The 15,688-nt window shown below is 43.1% G+C and overlaps 1 protein-coding gene across 9 annotated transcripts in view; it reads left to right on the forward strand.

Moving 5' to 3' along the window:
• The window catches only part of RBPMS (RNA binding protein, mRNA processing factor), a 172,134-nt gene that overhangs the window by 113,874 nt on the left and 42,572 nt on the right, over positions 1–15,688 (forward strand). For 6 of the 9 annotated variants that reach the window (XM_082715650.1, XM_082715655.1, XM_082715653.1 and 3 more), the window contains exon 6: positions 1,614–1,655. The exons of the other annotated variants lie outside the window; for them this stretch is intronic. In XM_082715650.1, the coding sequence (XP_082571776.1) occupies positions 1,614–1,655 (42 nt within the window). The remainder of the gene's footprint in view (positions 1–1,613; positions 1,656–15,688) is intronic. 9 annotated transcript variants of the gene reach the window in all.

A 15,688-nucleotide genomic window follows, 5' to 3' on the forward strand; every position in this document is an offset into this window, starting at 1 on the left:
AGCTTACTTAACTCTGTCTCCATTGTCTCATCTATGAAATGGCAATAATAATTAAACTTACCCATAGGGTTGTGAGGATTAAATCAGTTGACTCGAGAGGGCCACATCCACAAGAGTATTTTCAGTGACCGTTTAATATGCGCGTGTAACAATGTGTACGTCGGGGCATCTGGGTGACACAGTCGGTTAAGCGTCCGGCTCTTGGTTTTAGCTCAGGTCATGATCTCAGCGTTACGAGATGGGGCCCCCTTTGGGGTCCACGCTCAGTGTGGGGTCTGCTGAAGTTTCTCCTACCCCCTCTCCCCCTCCCACATGTGCTCTCTGTCGTCCCCTCCCTCAATCCAAGTAAACAAATCTTAAAATAAGAGCCTTCTGTTCTCATAGTTGAGACCTGTCGTTTTCTGCCTTTGTATACTTAGCATCTGGAACCTAGAAATATGAGTGAACTTAAGATAGTACAGATTTTATTTTATGCTTTTTCATTCGGAAGTTTAAAATTTTACAGTATTATTAAATTAAGTATTAAAAAATGTTCAGCGTTCTTGAGGTATGATCGGGAAATGATAAAATGCACATATTAAGACTGTCTGTTTTGGGACGCCTGGGTGGCTCAGTAAGTTAAGCGCCTGCCTTCGGCTCAGGTCATGGTCCCCAGGTTCTGGGATCAAGCTCCACATTGGGCTCCTTGCTCAGTGGGAAACCTGCTTCTCCCTTTGCCTGTGCGCTCTCTGTCTCTGTCTCTCTCTCTGACAAATAAATAATCTTTAAAAAAATAAAATACAGAGGGTCACCTGGGTGGCTCAGTTGGCTAAGCATCCAACTCTTGATTGCAGCTCAGGTTGTGATCTCAGGGTCGTGAGATCGAGCCCCGAGTCGGGCTCCTCACTGAGAGTGGAACATGCTTGGGGTTCTCTCTCACCCTCTCCCTCCCCCAACCCCTTGCCCATGCTCTCTCTAAAAAAATAAACTAACTCACTTAAGCCTTTAAAGATGATCTTACTAGAAACCCCAGAGGCCTGGATGAGAGTCTAAGGAAAAGATTTCAGGGCAGGTCACCCCTCAGTGAAAGTCAAGCTTCCATGTAACTGTTAAGCATCAGAATTTGATGGCCAGGATGCATTAACGGGTGAAATATAGTCTTACATAGTTGACCAGGGGCTCCTGGGTGTCTCAGTGGGTTAAGCCTCTTGCCTTCAGCTCAGGTCATGATCCCAGGGTCCTGGGATCAAGCCCGCATTGGGCTCTCTGCTCGGTGGGGAGCCTGCTCCCTCCCCCCCTCTGCCTACTTGTGATCTCTCTCTGTCAAATAAATAAATAAAATCTTTAAAAAAAAAAAACAAACAAACAATTGACCAAATTGAACTACTGATGGTTTTTATTTAGTTTTGGTATAATTCATTGAGTTGCTTCAGAAAATACGAGTAACCACTTCGAGCAGTATTTTAGTTTAACAAATAACGGTATCATCAGTGAAGATGAGCATATTTGACTTTGATTTATCCTTGGAGGACATGCAGGCAATTTACTAAAGTTTTTCACATCATTCAAATGGAAATAGAAGTGAGCATGGATGGAAGCAGGCGGTAACACAGCTCTGTTTTACATTGTTTCAGATCCTAAGACTTCATCTGCACAGTCCTCTCGAAACAGTGACGGTATGAAACCGGCATATATATACCTGCCTGTTGAAGGTTAAGTGGACCGTGTGTTCTCCGGGTGGTCCCACTTTGTAAAGTCCCAAAAGGCTAATGACCAATCTGCAGAAAATTTTTCACACAGATCAAGAAACCTTACCTACTCCTCCTATAAAGCATGGGATTGAGGGACCAAGTCCTGCAATTATTTGAAAATAAAACTAACACAGGGACGCCCGGGTGGCTCAGTTGGTTAAGGGACTGTCTTAGGCTTAGATCATGATCCTGGAGTCCCAGGTTCAAGTCCTGCATCCTGCTCAGCAGGAAGTCTGCTTCTCCCTCTGACCCTCCCCCATTTCGTGCTCTTTCTCTCTCAAATAAATAAATAAAAATCTTTACAAAAAAAAAAAAACGGTAAAACTAACACAGAAACAGGGATTGTCTAGCTGGTTGTTGGGTCTGTTATTTAGGGAGATAAAAGGTTTGAATCCGTTTTAAGGAACATCCTTGCAGTCAGGTGTGTTGACCACAAACTCACAATCTGGGCTCATCTGCATTTCAGAAATAGCCCCAATGTACTTTTTTCCCTTGAATCTTCTCTTTACAAAATTAGAGTTTCATTGCATTTTGTAAAATAACCACGCTTAATCCATTGTATTGTTAAAGAAGGAAACCATAAATGAAATTTAAAGGGTTAACAATACATATTTTCCTACCATCCAGAAATAACCACTGTTAACGTTCTGTCGTATTTCTTTCTACACGCATTTCTATCCTTTTATACATATGTGTATGAAAACAGAGTGTCAGGTTGTCTTTGCTTTAGTTTGGTTACAACGTATGATCACACTGTCCTCTTTGCTCACTTGTCTCATAACCAGGTTTCCATCCAGGACTGTCTCCCCAAAGCATTTTCTTTATGGGCTCTTGACATAGAAGGTGTAGTGGTGAGGGCCTTTGATGCCTGGCAAGGTATTTTTTCTCAGTTAACTGGTGGGAAGAGAACGCACACTGTTGAGCATGGCAGTCTTGTGCTTTAAGACTCTCCTCCCCTAAAACTCTAGGAAGCTGTACTGGGGAGACAGGATTGGAAGTAAAACAACATAAAATCTCTTTTATGTAGTGGAGGGAATTGAGTGGTAGTTAGGAAGGTGCTTGCCTGAAAATTTTTTAAAAATATGACTTGAAATGCCACTAGGAAGTACCTTGGGGATGTGGTCCTTCTAGGAGGGAAGCTTCCCTCCTCCCCAAACCCACACCCCACTTCCATGAAGTTGTAGGAAAGGGAGCCGGTGATGGTGAAGACACACATTATTATTATTAATTATTAATGTGAAGACACACATTATTATTATTCCACCTGTTTTCCCAGTCCTTGCTGGTAAGGTTTTTGATGGGAACTGGAGCCCAAGTGTAAAAAGGAAGTTGGGGAGTATAGCAGAGACCCCGGGAGTCTTTGGGGAGTCAAAGGCACTGGGAAGTGATATAGGAGGGGGCCAGGAGGTAGACCCGGGCAGGAAACAGGCCGCTGGCTGCCCAGCGGAAAGGAGACCAGGACATCGAAGTGTGCAAGCAAGCGTCATCCTGCAAAGCTCAGCTTGGATCGAGTGGCCGTTCCCTCGGCGGCAGCTCACGTGGGCCTGTGGAGGGACGCTGTCCTTGCTTCTGTTTGGAACTACCAGAAGTGATATTCACGGAAACTTGTCAGTGGTTTCCTCTCTGGGTATTAAGACTTCCTAATGATAGAGTGGTCCCCTGAGCATTCTCTTACCCCAGCACCACAGGGCATTTGTGGGGTGATTCTCACATGACCGAGGAAGGCCTTCTGTCAAGAGTCAGGAGAGGAATTTAACACTCAGGACACGTGTAAGGGCACCAGGGGCTCAGGGCCCTGGACATTCAGAGGAACAGAAACCTGAAACTGCAGACGACGAGACCAGCAGAGTACTCTTACAAACCAAGATACCTTAACGCTTATTTCCACATAGGTCCCACTCTGACAAAGCAAAGCTGTTGTTTTTCTTAGGGCTGTTTACAGCCCACTGCTGCCTCTGTCTTCTCTTCAGACCTGTACATGTTCCTAGTCTTGGATAATGCGGATAATTTTTAATTACTGATTTTTAATTACTAAATTTAAGGGTCCCTGGTGGCTCAGTCTGTTAAGCATCTGCCTTAAGCTCAGGTCATAATGCCAGGGTTCTGGGATTGAGTCCCGAGTAGGGCGCATGCTCAGCAGGGAGTCTGCCCCTCCCCCCTGCTCATGCGCTCTTGCCCTCCCACTCTTATCATAAATAAAATCTTTTTTTTTAAGATTTTATTTATATATTTGACAGAGATCACAAGTAGGCAGAAAGGCAGGCAGAGAGAGAGAGAGAGAGAGGAGGAAGCAGGCTTTCTGCTGAGCAGAGAGCCTGGTGCGGGCCTTGATCCCAGGATTCTGGGATCATGACCGAGCTGAAAGCAGAGGCTTAACCCACTGAGCCACCCAGGCGCCCCATAAATAAAATTTTTTTAAAAAGTAAATTTAAGAGTTGTTTTAATATCAGGTAGTGGGTGTGGTAAGAACTGTTTCCATGTAGATAAATCTGGTTGTATGTGGGAGGCAAGTTATTGCAGTACGGTGTGGACCAGTGGGTCTGATCCAGTCATTTACGTTACAATCTAATGAGTAGCCGATCTTTGATCAACAGCGGCTATTAACATTTTGATTTGAATTTGTTTCTTGTTTAATCATTGATTAGCTATAAACAAAAGGCCTTAAGAACTCAGGAAGTCAAATCTCCTTGGAAATCACAGAATTCTTTTGTAATGCAAATAACCGCCCCCACTTTCATGTTTTGTAAACTCCAATTACTCATTACATCTGCAGAGAAATGAAAGAATAAAGGAGTTAATTTACTGGGACATTCCAGAAGAAACAGCTACCAGAGACTTAATTCTTTAAGGCCATGTGCTCTCCTCACTCACTTACTAAAAGGAAGGCATTTCTTGCTTTGTTCAAGTTTGATGCAGGCTCCCTGTTTCTTCCTTTCTTCCTTTTCACACCCTTGTAAATCCTCAAAGAGGTGCCTTTCTCGGACAGCAGTTCTCAAAGTATTTGCCGGCCAACCCCTGGTTGGTCTCCAAGACCCTTTCAGGGGGAGTCCCTGAGGTCTAAGCTATTTTCATGAGAATAGTTTGTTTTTCTCACTCTGTGGCAGTGGGCACAACTACTGGCACCTTCGCACATGTCCAGACAGCGGCACCAAATTGGGCGAATTGAGCATTTACTCTTTAGGGTCCCAGGCTCTCAGACAAGAAACCAGCTTCACCCAAGAATGTCCTTGATGAAAAAGTAAAAAATATTTTTATTCAACCTCAGCTCTTGATTACATGTCCTTTTTGTGATTTTTTAACAAAAATGGGAAGGATCCATATTACCATATTAAAGATTAAAACAAATTTTTAAAGTATTTACTAATTCATTTTTAAAATACGGCCTCACGGAACTGGGTAACTTGTGAAGGAAGGAGTGTTTTAATTTCTTTTGCAGATAATTGTGGAGATCCCTTTTTTACATTACACCAAAAGATTTGTTGCATTGTGAAATCTGAAACTTTATCCATGAGCTTTCTGCATTGTTATGTTAAATTCCATTTTCTATTTTCACTGGATCTTTTACCCATATGTGATTTTATGATATGACACATTGGTCGTTGGGAAAGTATTGGTTCACTGACTTATGCTGATCTTCCAAATGTCGACTCATTTTATTAATTAATAATGATAATTATTATTAATTATCTCACCTGAGAGGTGAGAGGCCTCACCTCTCACCGGTGAGGCCATGCTTTCTTTTTAATATACTAGAACCAATACAATCCCTTGTAATAGGTTGAATTAAAGGCAGATATGAGAATCTAGGTGTTTTCTGTTACACCAGATACTAAAGAGGCTTGCAAAAATGTAGAACTGAATTGTTTTCTTATTAGTTTTGGCGCATGTCGTTTTTTTGTTTTTGTTTTTCGGGGTCTTTTTGGTTTTTTGTTTTACTTTTTTTCTTTTTTCTTTTTTTTTTTTTTTTTTTTTTTTTTTTTTTACAAAACATACGTGATTTATCTAAAGTAATGGTCTTTTAAAATGAATTGATGAATGTTTTTAAAATTTAAGTTACAACTTTTAATCTGCTAGAACCCACATAAAATTTCTTTGCGGTCTTTAATAGTCTCGGGCATGGAGAGCCTGCTGTCACCGCATGGCTACTATAGACTTAGGGCAGGTGATTGAGTTTGCTGCAGTTAAAGCCATTCAGAGCTAGACTGGGGGAAAGCAGCGCCCGGCCAGTGCTGGGGGCCCTGCATGCTCACCTGCCGGCCCCCAGGTTTGACTTCGGGCTTCTATATATGCCACAGTCTCTAGAGACCATCCCGAGAATAGCTGCATGTGTGGTGGTTTGAGGAGCTGGATAAGATGCGTCCCATTCATTCGCAGACCGCGTCCTTCCGGAAATGGATCTGGCCTAAGTACCTTTCCAAACCGCTTAATCACCCCCACTGCACCCCCATTACCAAATGGAAGACAAGTTCACTTCAGGAAACTTGGAAAAGATTTTTTTTAAAAGGGGGGGGGTGGGGAACGTCGACAGATTAATGTTTCCAAGTTCCTAAACCTAAAGACACAGGGTGTTAAATTCCCTTGTATTTTTTAGCCTGTAATTTTATAGATGAGATAAAATTTTAAATACAGAGGTTTAAGGCATCTTAATAGTCATTGGGTTTTTCATAATACAACTTTTTATATAATATCTGTATTTATTTAAGTGGGCTCCATGCCCAGGATGGAGTCCAGTGCAGGGCCTTGAACTCATGACCCTGAGATCAACACCTGAGCTAAAATCAGGAGTCAGGCACCTCACCAACTTTGCTACCCAGGCGCCCCAACATGTGTATTTTTTAATCGAATGCAGAAATGATCTCACACCACCCCACAGAGATGAGCATTTTAACAGTTGTGATGAACAGTGCTACAGAGATACACATGGTTACACGTGACGGGCATCGTATGTTACACGCTGCTCCAATACCTGCTTTCATTGTCCACTCAAGACCACATTTTTGGGAATCAGTGAATGTATAGCTGGATTGTAACAAAGGATTGTCATGTCCTTGGAATGTCAAAGTCCTTCTCCTTGGGGAAGAGTCTGGCAAAAGTGGGTGGTGGTTTAGAGAGCAAAAGAAGTGGAGGGACGCCTGGGTGGCTCAGTTGGTTAAGCAGCTGCCTTCGGCTCAGGTCATGATCCCAGCGTCCTGGGATCGAGTTCCACATTGGGCTCCTTGCTCCGCAGGGAGCCTGCTTCTCCCTCTGCCTCTGCCTGCCATTCTGTCTGCCTGCGCTCGCTCTCTCCCCCTCTCTCTCTGATAAATAGATAAAATCTTTAAAAAAAAAAAAAAAGTGGAAATCTCCAGCTTTATGAGGTCCTTTATCTTCCTCCCTTTCCTTCCACGATGCGTGTCGCTGCTGGGGCGTCAGCCGTTCCGAGCAGCGCCAGAGCTGGAGCCAGAAGCAGCATCTTGGTTTGAACAAAATAATGTAATTAGTGTCTGACTGCGAAGGAGTGTCTTTCTGTCCTTTAATTAACTACGTCTCCAGAGGTCAGGGAGATCAAGCTGGTCAAACATTAACAGCTCTGTACAGGAAATTATGGTGAGTTCCTGTTTCAGTTTTCTCACTCGAGTTTAGCAAACATTTGAGGGGAGGTGAGAGATAAAAAACTGAATAAGGTACAGTTCTGCTCTCGAGGTGTTTACACGTTAGTGAGGGAGACAGGCCCGTAGAGGACCAGAAGGCGCAGCCAAGGGCTACGATGAAGGTACGGGCCATGCCGTGTGCGGATGATCGTGCTGGGAGCCTGGGAGAAGGGGAAGGGTCTCCGGGAGGTCTGCTGACCTCGTGTCCGACATCGCAGGAAGCAGAGACGATGCAGAAGCGATCTACAGACTGAATGAGGGCCTAATGTGAACATCAGACCTGAAAGTGTAGCAAGGAGTGAAGGGACTGTGGAGGAGCCGGTGGTCTGGTGAAGCCAGGGGGGTGCGCAGCAGGAAGTAGAGGGTGACCGCACCGGACTGGGGTAGGCTCTTGGGCCAAATCCAGGAAATCCATAGATCCCGGGTGAGCAGGACGAGACCGTTGCTGGTTGTTTGTTCCTTCAGGAAGGAATCTCACATCTCACCAGAACGATGCTGCCGCGGTCCCAGATAAGCATTTATGGACTAAGCAAGCCGGCTTGGGGGTGGGGGTTAAAATGACACTCACTGACGGTTTCACAGATTCTGCAGGTTAGAATGCCAGGCGCCCTTTTGCTGGGTGGGTCCTCCGGCCGCAGTCTCACAAAGCCGAAGCAAGCGGGCTGGCCGGTGTGCAGTTTCGTCTTCTGTGCCCACATGGTTGTGGGGTAGGCTTCGGGATGTTGCGGCTGTAGGCCATTGGCTAGGAGTATGATTTTTTATAAGCTGTCATTTAATTGAGCCACTGCCATGGGCCAAATAAAGGCACGTACATACATTATTGCTAACCCTTGAGAAGAACTGTGAGTTAGCATTGTCTCCATTCGGCAGATGGAGAAAGGCCCACAGAACGTGAGTGGAATGTGGTTTTGTTTTGGTTTTAGAAGGCTGGTTTTTTTTGTTTGTTTGTTTTTTGTTTTGTTTTGTTTTGTTTTTGTTTTTTTATTTAAGGGAAAGGAAAACCTTTTATTAAAAATTCTGATTACTGGGGTGCCTGGGTGGCTTAGCCTTTAAGTGTCTGCCTTTGACTCAGGTCATGATCCTGGGGTCGTGGGATCAAGCCCCACATCGGGCTCCCTGCTCGGTGGGGGGCCTGCTTCCCCCTCCCCCACCCCTCCTGCTTGTGTTCCCTCTCACTGTGTGTCTCTCTGTCAAATAAATAAAATCTTTAAAAAAAAATTTCTCATTACTCTGTGACTTTAAGGATGGGCTCGTTTGTAAAACAAAGCTCTGATGAAACCACATCCCCTTGTTAGCTTAAATCACTTACTGCTTAGGACCCGGTCTTCATGGCGTCTGTGTCTGCTTGGCACCTTTCCAGAAGGAGCTTGTTTTTTGGCCATAATACAGAAGACATTGGTATCTTGAAGGTTTGTTTGATTTCTGTGTAGGGCGAGTATGTCTCCCTCTCCATTGTTTTCAGCATACCAAAATGTGGAAAGAACCTTGTGATCCTTGTGGTCGACCCCAGAAACCCATTATTCATATGGAAGCGGCATCAGAATTACACCACAATTTGCTTTTTAAATGTCTTCCTTTTCTCCGCTTCTGTTCTGTTGAATTGTCCATATATTGCATCTAGTTACATCTCTTAAGTGTCTTTTCACCTAGAGCAGACCCTTTTGGCCTGTTCCTTTTTTATGCATCTTTGAAAAAAAACATCTGCCTTCCTGAGAAGAAAAACCTCCTGGGTTGTTTGGTTTGTTTTCTTTAGCGTTCCTGTGTCCCCTCTGTTTACTGCAGATTGAAAGGCTTGATTAGATTTGGAAGGTTGGTTAAATTGAGGGTCACCTTTCTTGTCGAGTTCTCGCTGGTGCCCTGTGCTTTTGTGTGACGCCACATGATCAAGTAACCAGCGTTTGGCTCGTTCCGTGTTGGGTGATGGGGAGACGGGCCTGGGTTCAGGTAGCAGCGGTGGGATGCCTCCTTCGTAAAGGTCCCTGTCGGCTTTGTTCTCGTCTCTGATCTTTACCGCCTTCCTCGTTCTGCTTGTTTACCCTGAAATCATTAATCAGAAAAAAGACTGAGGGCAAGTTTAGTGCTTGATTCTTTCCCATTCGTTTTGAGTGTAAGGGATTGGTGCCCGGTTATCACTTTTTCTTTTACTTACCCGGCTTTTGAGTATCGTAATGAACTTGGGTTTCTTTATTTTCAGGGTGTTTCAGTGGATAGCTGTCATTATTCCGAAGGTGTGGGGGCAGGGAAGCAGAGGTATCTTTTTGAAGGAAGGACATTCCAGGACTGCCTCAGTGGGCGGGGTTTTGTCATTTCCATCTTTTCTTTCCATCCTATGAGTGGTGGGGTCTCCTGCCTGGTAGGTCAAGATTCGTGCATTGTGCCTTTGTCCTGGAGTTTTCCAAGTGCTTGGATAGGAGCTGCCATTCTTGGAGTTTAATGAGTTTCTTTGGCTATTTTGGTCAGAGCAACTTTTTATCCACAGACGTGGCCACTTTTACAACCTTGTCAAGGGTAAGATTTTTAGAAAACAGATTGGTATGTTTTGGGGTTTTGAGTTTTTTCCCAGATTTCCTTAATCAGGGAGATTATTAGTGGTTATATAGAATTGGTAATTTCCTTAACATCAAGAATATGTGAACAGAAGAGTAATGAAAATAGTTTGACATGCCTAGGAATTTCCCCCAATTAAAATAAAAATGGAAAGGTGGGACATGTAACGGAATGTTCATCAAGAAGAAATGAAATTTATTTCATAAAAAGAGTGTTTTTGAACTATGCACATAAACGTAAAGCAGATTGACCAATGATTTTGACTAGACGCTTTAAAAATAAGCTCGAGGGACCGAAAGTTAAATATTTAGATTAGTGTGAAATGTTCCCTTTGTAGCAGTGTGCCATTGATGGGACTATTCCTGGAACATGTCTCCTCTGCTTGTTTTAACACCTGACCTTGCTCCCTGGAATGGAATGTATAGATGGGAAGATACTCCGTGATATGGGTGGGTTTGTTTGACATTTTCTCTTTATTTGTATAAGCCCTTTAGTTGTTTCTTTACAATCTTGTTAATATCGTTGATAATTTGGTGGCTTTCCAGAATCAGGACAGTATGGATGTATCATTCCTTTATGATCTGATTGGGTTCACTGACTTTTTATCTTGTGTTTGTGAAGAGCAGACTGAGTCCATCAACAAGTATGGCGCCTAGCACGGACGTGGAAACTAGGTGGGCACTCTGTATGAGAATGCCTATTTTTTCCTGTTTCTCGTCCTCAGCCGGGGGATATTATCATATAGAAATGGATTCATTCTGTGTGGTAGGTAAAAATGGCATGATGTTTTAATTGTTTATTAATAAAGTTAATTTCTTGTCATATACTCATTGGTCATTTAATTTGAGAGAGGTCTTTATCCGTGTGTCTTTTTTTTTAAAGATTTATTTTTATTTGTAAGTTAACCTCTAACACCCAACATGGGTCTCGAACTTAAAACCCCAAGATCAGGAGTCCCAGGCTCTACCCACTGAGCCAGCCAGGCACCCACCACTTGTCTGTTTCTTGATTTCTTTATTGATACATCTACTAAGAACAGTGCTTTCTTGACTAATGTGGTTTATTTTCCATGGATAATCTCTTCATCATTTGGTTGAAGGAAAAGCTGGTAGTTCTCTGTTTTCTGTTTTTCCTCCCCCTCAAACTAATAATGTGAGCATCCCTCCCAGCTGCTGGTTTCTCTTTAAAACAATGATGAACTCCCAGCTGTAATGGGAATAAAATGAGATGATGTGCGTCAGAATGTATTAAGTGCTGCATAGTGGCAATTTACACATGGCATCGCTACACCAGGAGGACGTGAAGCTCAACGCTTAATCATTTGACAACCATTTCATTTGGAATCCGATTCCTCTAGAAATACCTTTTTCTTTTCTTGGTTCTTGGTTCTTAGGAAGACCAGAGGTTGCATTACACTTAATATAGACACAAATTGTGAAATCTGTTACTTTCTGGGGCAGGGGGAATAATCAATAACCAAGAGGATAGACAAGAAAAGAGAGTTCACATTTACATGTTGCCTGTTATCTTGTTTTCTGTGTTACCATTTTTAATAGTACTCTAATTTTTTATTTTTAACTTTTTATTATGGAATATTTGAAACAACAAAAGTAGAGTCTTAGTATAATGTTTTGTTGTTTTTAACAGCTGGTTGAAGCAAGGTCCAGATCTGTACCATCTTTACATTTGGTCGATTTCTTACAGGAAACTTTGTGTTCGTTTCATTCTTTTCCCCTTGGAGTGAATCTGGGGAGGAGCCAGATTGTTTGTCCTGTAATTCCCTGTAGTACGGATGTTGCCATCTGCCTTTCTGGTGGTGTTTAGCATGGTCCTGTTTCTGAATTTTCTGTAAGTTAGTAGTTACAGAGAGTTGATCAGATTTAGGTTAGAATCAGGGGTGGAGGGCAAATATGTTCTTCCATCAGAAGACACATAATGCTTAGTTATCTTGCCCTGTGTAGTGGTTAGAGCCATCAGGGTTCTCTACCTAGATCTCTTCCTAGACTGGTTAATTACCTGTTCCTTTTTATGTTTATTCACTTTTTAAAATTGTATTTCATGAAATTAAAAAAAAAATTATTTTACATTTGCCAAATAGCTTCGTGTAAAGATTGTACCAATTTACGAAGCCAGCAGCCATGTCCAGAGTACCACAGTGTTCTTATACATGTGGTATCTGAGGCTTAAGGAGGGTCATAGTTTCCCCCGAGGTCCTATAGTAGAGTAGCGAGTGTTCAGTCTAGGAGTCCTTCCTTATTCGGTCTTGTCCAGGATAATACCAGGTTCCTTCCCTCTCACCACAGCCCCAGATAATTGCTCTTCTTCACTTAGAAATGGTAGAAGGGAAGAAATAAGGAACTGTACAGTTCAGGCAAGAGAGTTATTAAAGACAAAAATAATTTCCAGAATATTCCCCGGTGTCTCCTCTCATTTTGATTCTCTGGTGCTTATAATGATCCTGCCATTAATTATCATTACTTTAGGTCATTGCCTGATCCTGTGTGGTTTTCAAAATAAACTGACCAAATGACCTTGGCTTTAGCACCTTAATTTCAAACTTTGTCAGAAAGACTTACCTTTGTGTAGCACCTTCTTCCATGCCCTTTAAAGACTATTTATTGACACTATAAAAAGTACCCAAGCTGGGATCCTATGGGAACTTTCCAAACTTAGTCCATCTTTCACGTAAACATACCGTTTTTCCTAGCACTTCTCTCTTAATTTAGCAGTGTCTGTATTTATGAAGAAAGTCAATCTAGATGTGTTTGGTAAACCTTGTCTTTAAAAGGTATTTCAAAAGCCATTTTATTATATAGTAAATGTTTCTCAGGCTTGTTTCATTTAAGTTCTTTTCCTAAAATAGCAATTTAATTTGACTTTTGGCAAATAGTTACCCCTCAAAGGTTGAGCTAAGTTTTGAATGTAGTAATTTTGTGTAGAAGCTAAATTTAGCAATTAGCAGTCTCCCACTTCTAGTTTAAATCCAAGTGAACTTTTAAAAGTCTGAAATCTATTGGCCTCTCCCAAGACCTAGACTCTGATATTAACAAATGCCAAAAGAGATGTGCAAACAGGAAACTGTGTGATTCTTTTTGAATGTTTTAAGTCCTGTAATCCTGCTTCCGTGTGATCCTCCCACCCCCCACCCCCCATGAAAAGATCTACAGTAACCCTCTGGAGACTTTAGATCTCTTTCTGTTTTTCTTCCCCACATCTCCCCATTTATATATTTTAAGTGCCACCTGATACCACAAACAAATGTAAATGATGTCCTTTCAAAGTTCACTGGCTTCCTCTCTGAACTCATCTGACATTCTGGAGCCAGAATATAAACCATCAGATAAAAGTGTGAGACTTTATACTTGAAAAACATTAAGTGCCTTAACATGATTAAGTGGAACCGTAAGAGCTTTTTTTTTTTAATTTTTCCAGTTTCTAGAAAGACTGGTGTTACTTGTTTAAGTGACTGAGGGATGAGAGCTTAGAAAAATGGAAACTCTTTAAGGGAACTGTAGATAGGTAAATCCTGGGTTCTGGAGAGGAAGGTGGTCGATGAGGCATAGACCCTGAGGCCAGACAGGTTGCTAGTCTCAGGACCAACCCAGATGGAGCTCCCTGACTTACCACCACTGGGAACCCCTGCCTCTCTGAGGCATCCCCACCCCTGGCTCACTCTCTCGAATTCTCCCCCGAATACCATTACACAGTGTGTGGAAGAGTTCCGTACCACTAGTGCAGAAGGTACAGGTTTATTTTTAAATACTTGATGCATTTAAATCCCAGAGTAGCAGCAGTTATGATAACAGACCTTTTGATGAAAAGGTATTAATAGGTTCACATCACTGTACTGAGAAGAGCTCCATGGCCTGCCCTCTGGATAGGGTCTTGCTTCCTTCACATGGGGGACAGGCCGCACCTCTATTCCTGTCCCCCAGCCAGAGGTCTCCTTAAAGCTCTCCTCTGGCAGTACTCTGCTGGGGGGCGGGGTGGGGTTCTCTTTGCTGCTCATCCTGTGCTCTCTTGGCCTCTGATCTTTCCACCCATAGTGTCGGTTCCCTGGTTGTAAATCCAGTCCTTTTGCAGATTCGCTGCTCGTCCTTCAGAAGTGACCTTCACTGTCTCATCCTCTAGAAAGCTTGTCTGACTCTCCAGAGGTGGATTCATTGCCCTGCTGGGTTGGTAACTGTTTTTATTCCCTGCTGCACTGGATCCAAACTGCCACCTGTTTCTCCGTCTCCTTCTGTAGTCTCAAAGCTTCTTGAGCAGTAAGATCGGGCTCTGCCTCACGTCAGACACATAGTAGGTGTTGAATAAATGCTTGCTAAATTAATTTACTCTTGCTCCAGTTCTGCTAGTAAGTAGTCAAAATCTATGTACCCAGAAACTTGAACTCACCTATTTTTTACTTCCTGGACCTCGTGGAACAAGTCTAGCCCCGTTTTTATAGGATAGCCCTTCAGAGTCTAGACTTCTGGGGCATGGTTCCCCAGAAAGACTGCAATATTCTGGAAGAAGTGAGTTCTTACACCGGGGCAGAGCACACTTACTTATGGAACATCTGTCAGGAGGAGAGAACTAAAGGATCGCTTTCCTTCTAGAGAAAGATCTTATAGAGTTTTTGTTCTCAAGAAGGAAGACAAAGGTAGTAGCATAGATACTATAATTAAAAAGTGAAAACACTCCACCGGGATCAAATTTGGGGACTTTGAAGCCTGGGAAGCCCTGAAGTTGGCTCCTGAATCACACACAGCCTTCGGGAAACCATTGGAAGCTCTATGGCTGCCCCTTGATTGAGACAGATTACATGCCAGGCTAGAGGAAGAATGGGTCTTACAGTTGAGTGGCAAGAGTAACTTCATTCACGAGCTCCTCACTAGAGGTGATTTGATGGTGTGTGCGGTGGGTATGGGAAGAAGCAAGCAAGGAAGGCGGGTGTAAGTGGAAACCCTTATTACAGTTAGGTTGTCTCTTTAATTCAAAGGAGTTGGGAACTCTCGGAGAGCTGTAAGAAGAGGAATTACATTATCAGAAAGAACTAGCAACTGAGCAGTGGGGGCTTTTTTATTTTTATTTTTTTAAGATTTTTATTTTTTTATTTGACAGAGTGAGAGAGAGATCACAGGTAGGGAGATCAGCAGGCAGAGAGAGAGGGGGAAGCAGGCTCTCTGCTGAGCAGAGAGCCCGATGCGGGGCTCGATCCCAGGACCCTGGGATCATGACCTGAGCCGAAGGCAGAGGCTTAACCCACTGAGCCACCCAGGCGCCCCTGAGCAGTGGGTTTTAAAGTGGCTTTGTTTTAGGTATTTTCTCATCCTGTAAAAATTAAATGAAGGATAACAAATGCATCCCCAAAAGTGCCAGGGTCATGATTCAGCTAGAGCTCTGTGGCTCCATCCTAAAAAGGGCACGGTGCCTGTTTTTTTGGACAAGGACTCCCAAGAAACTTTCCCAGTACTCCCCCCACCTCTATTTCTAGCACCATTTGCCCCTTTGGACCTGATTCTCCTCTAAAGATATTTGAGTGTGGGAAAAGTAACTTTTCCAACAAAACCGTGAGATATGTTTCCCTAAACCCTCAGGCAGGCTTCTCAATCTATATTTGCAGCAGGAACAGAGGAACTAGAGTACGAAACAGCCCTGGGAGCCGGTGTGCAGTCTCCACACGTTGGAAGCCGTGCCCCCACCGCCATCTCAAAGCTGCCCAGAGCGGTCTTTCCTGGGGCTCCCATTCTGGATGGGGGAATTCTTTTTTTTTTTTTTTTTTTAAGATTTTATTTATTT

This window comes from Mustela nivalis, assembly GCF_964662115.1.
Source record: "Mustela nivalis genome assembly, chromosome: 20".
Classification (NCBI taxonomy): domain Eukaryota; kingdom Metazoa; phylum Chordata; class Mammalia; order Carnivora; family Mustelidae; genus Mustela; species Mustela nivalis.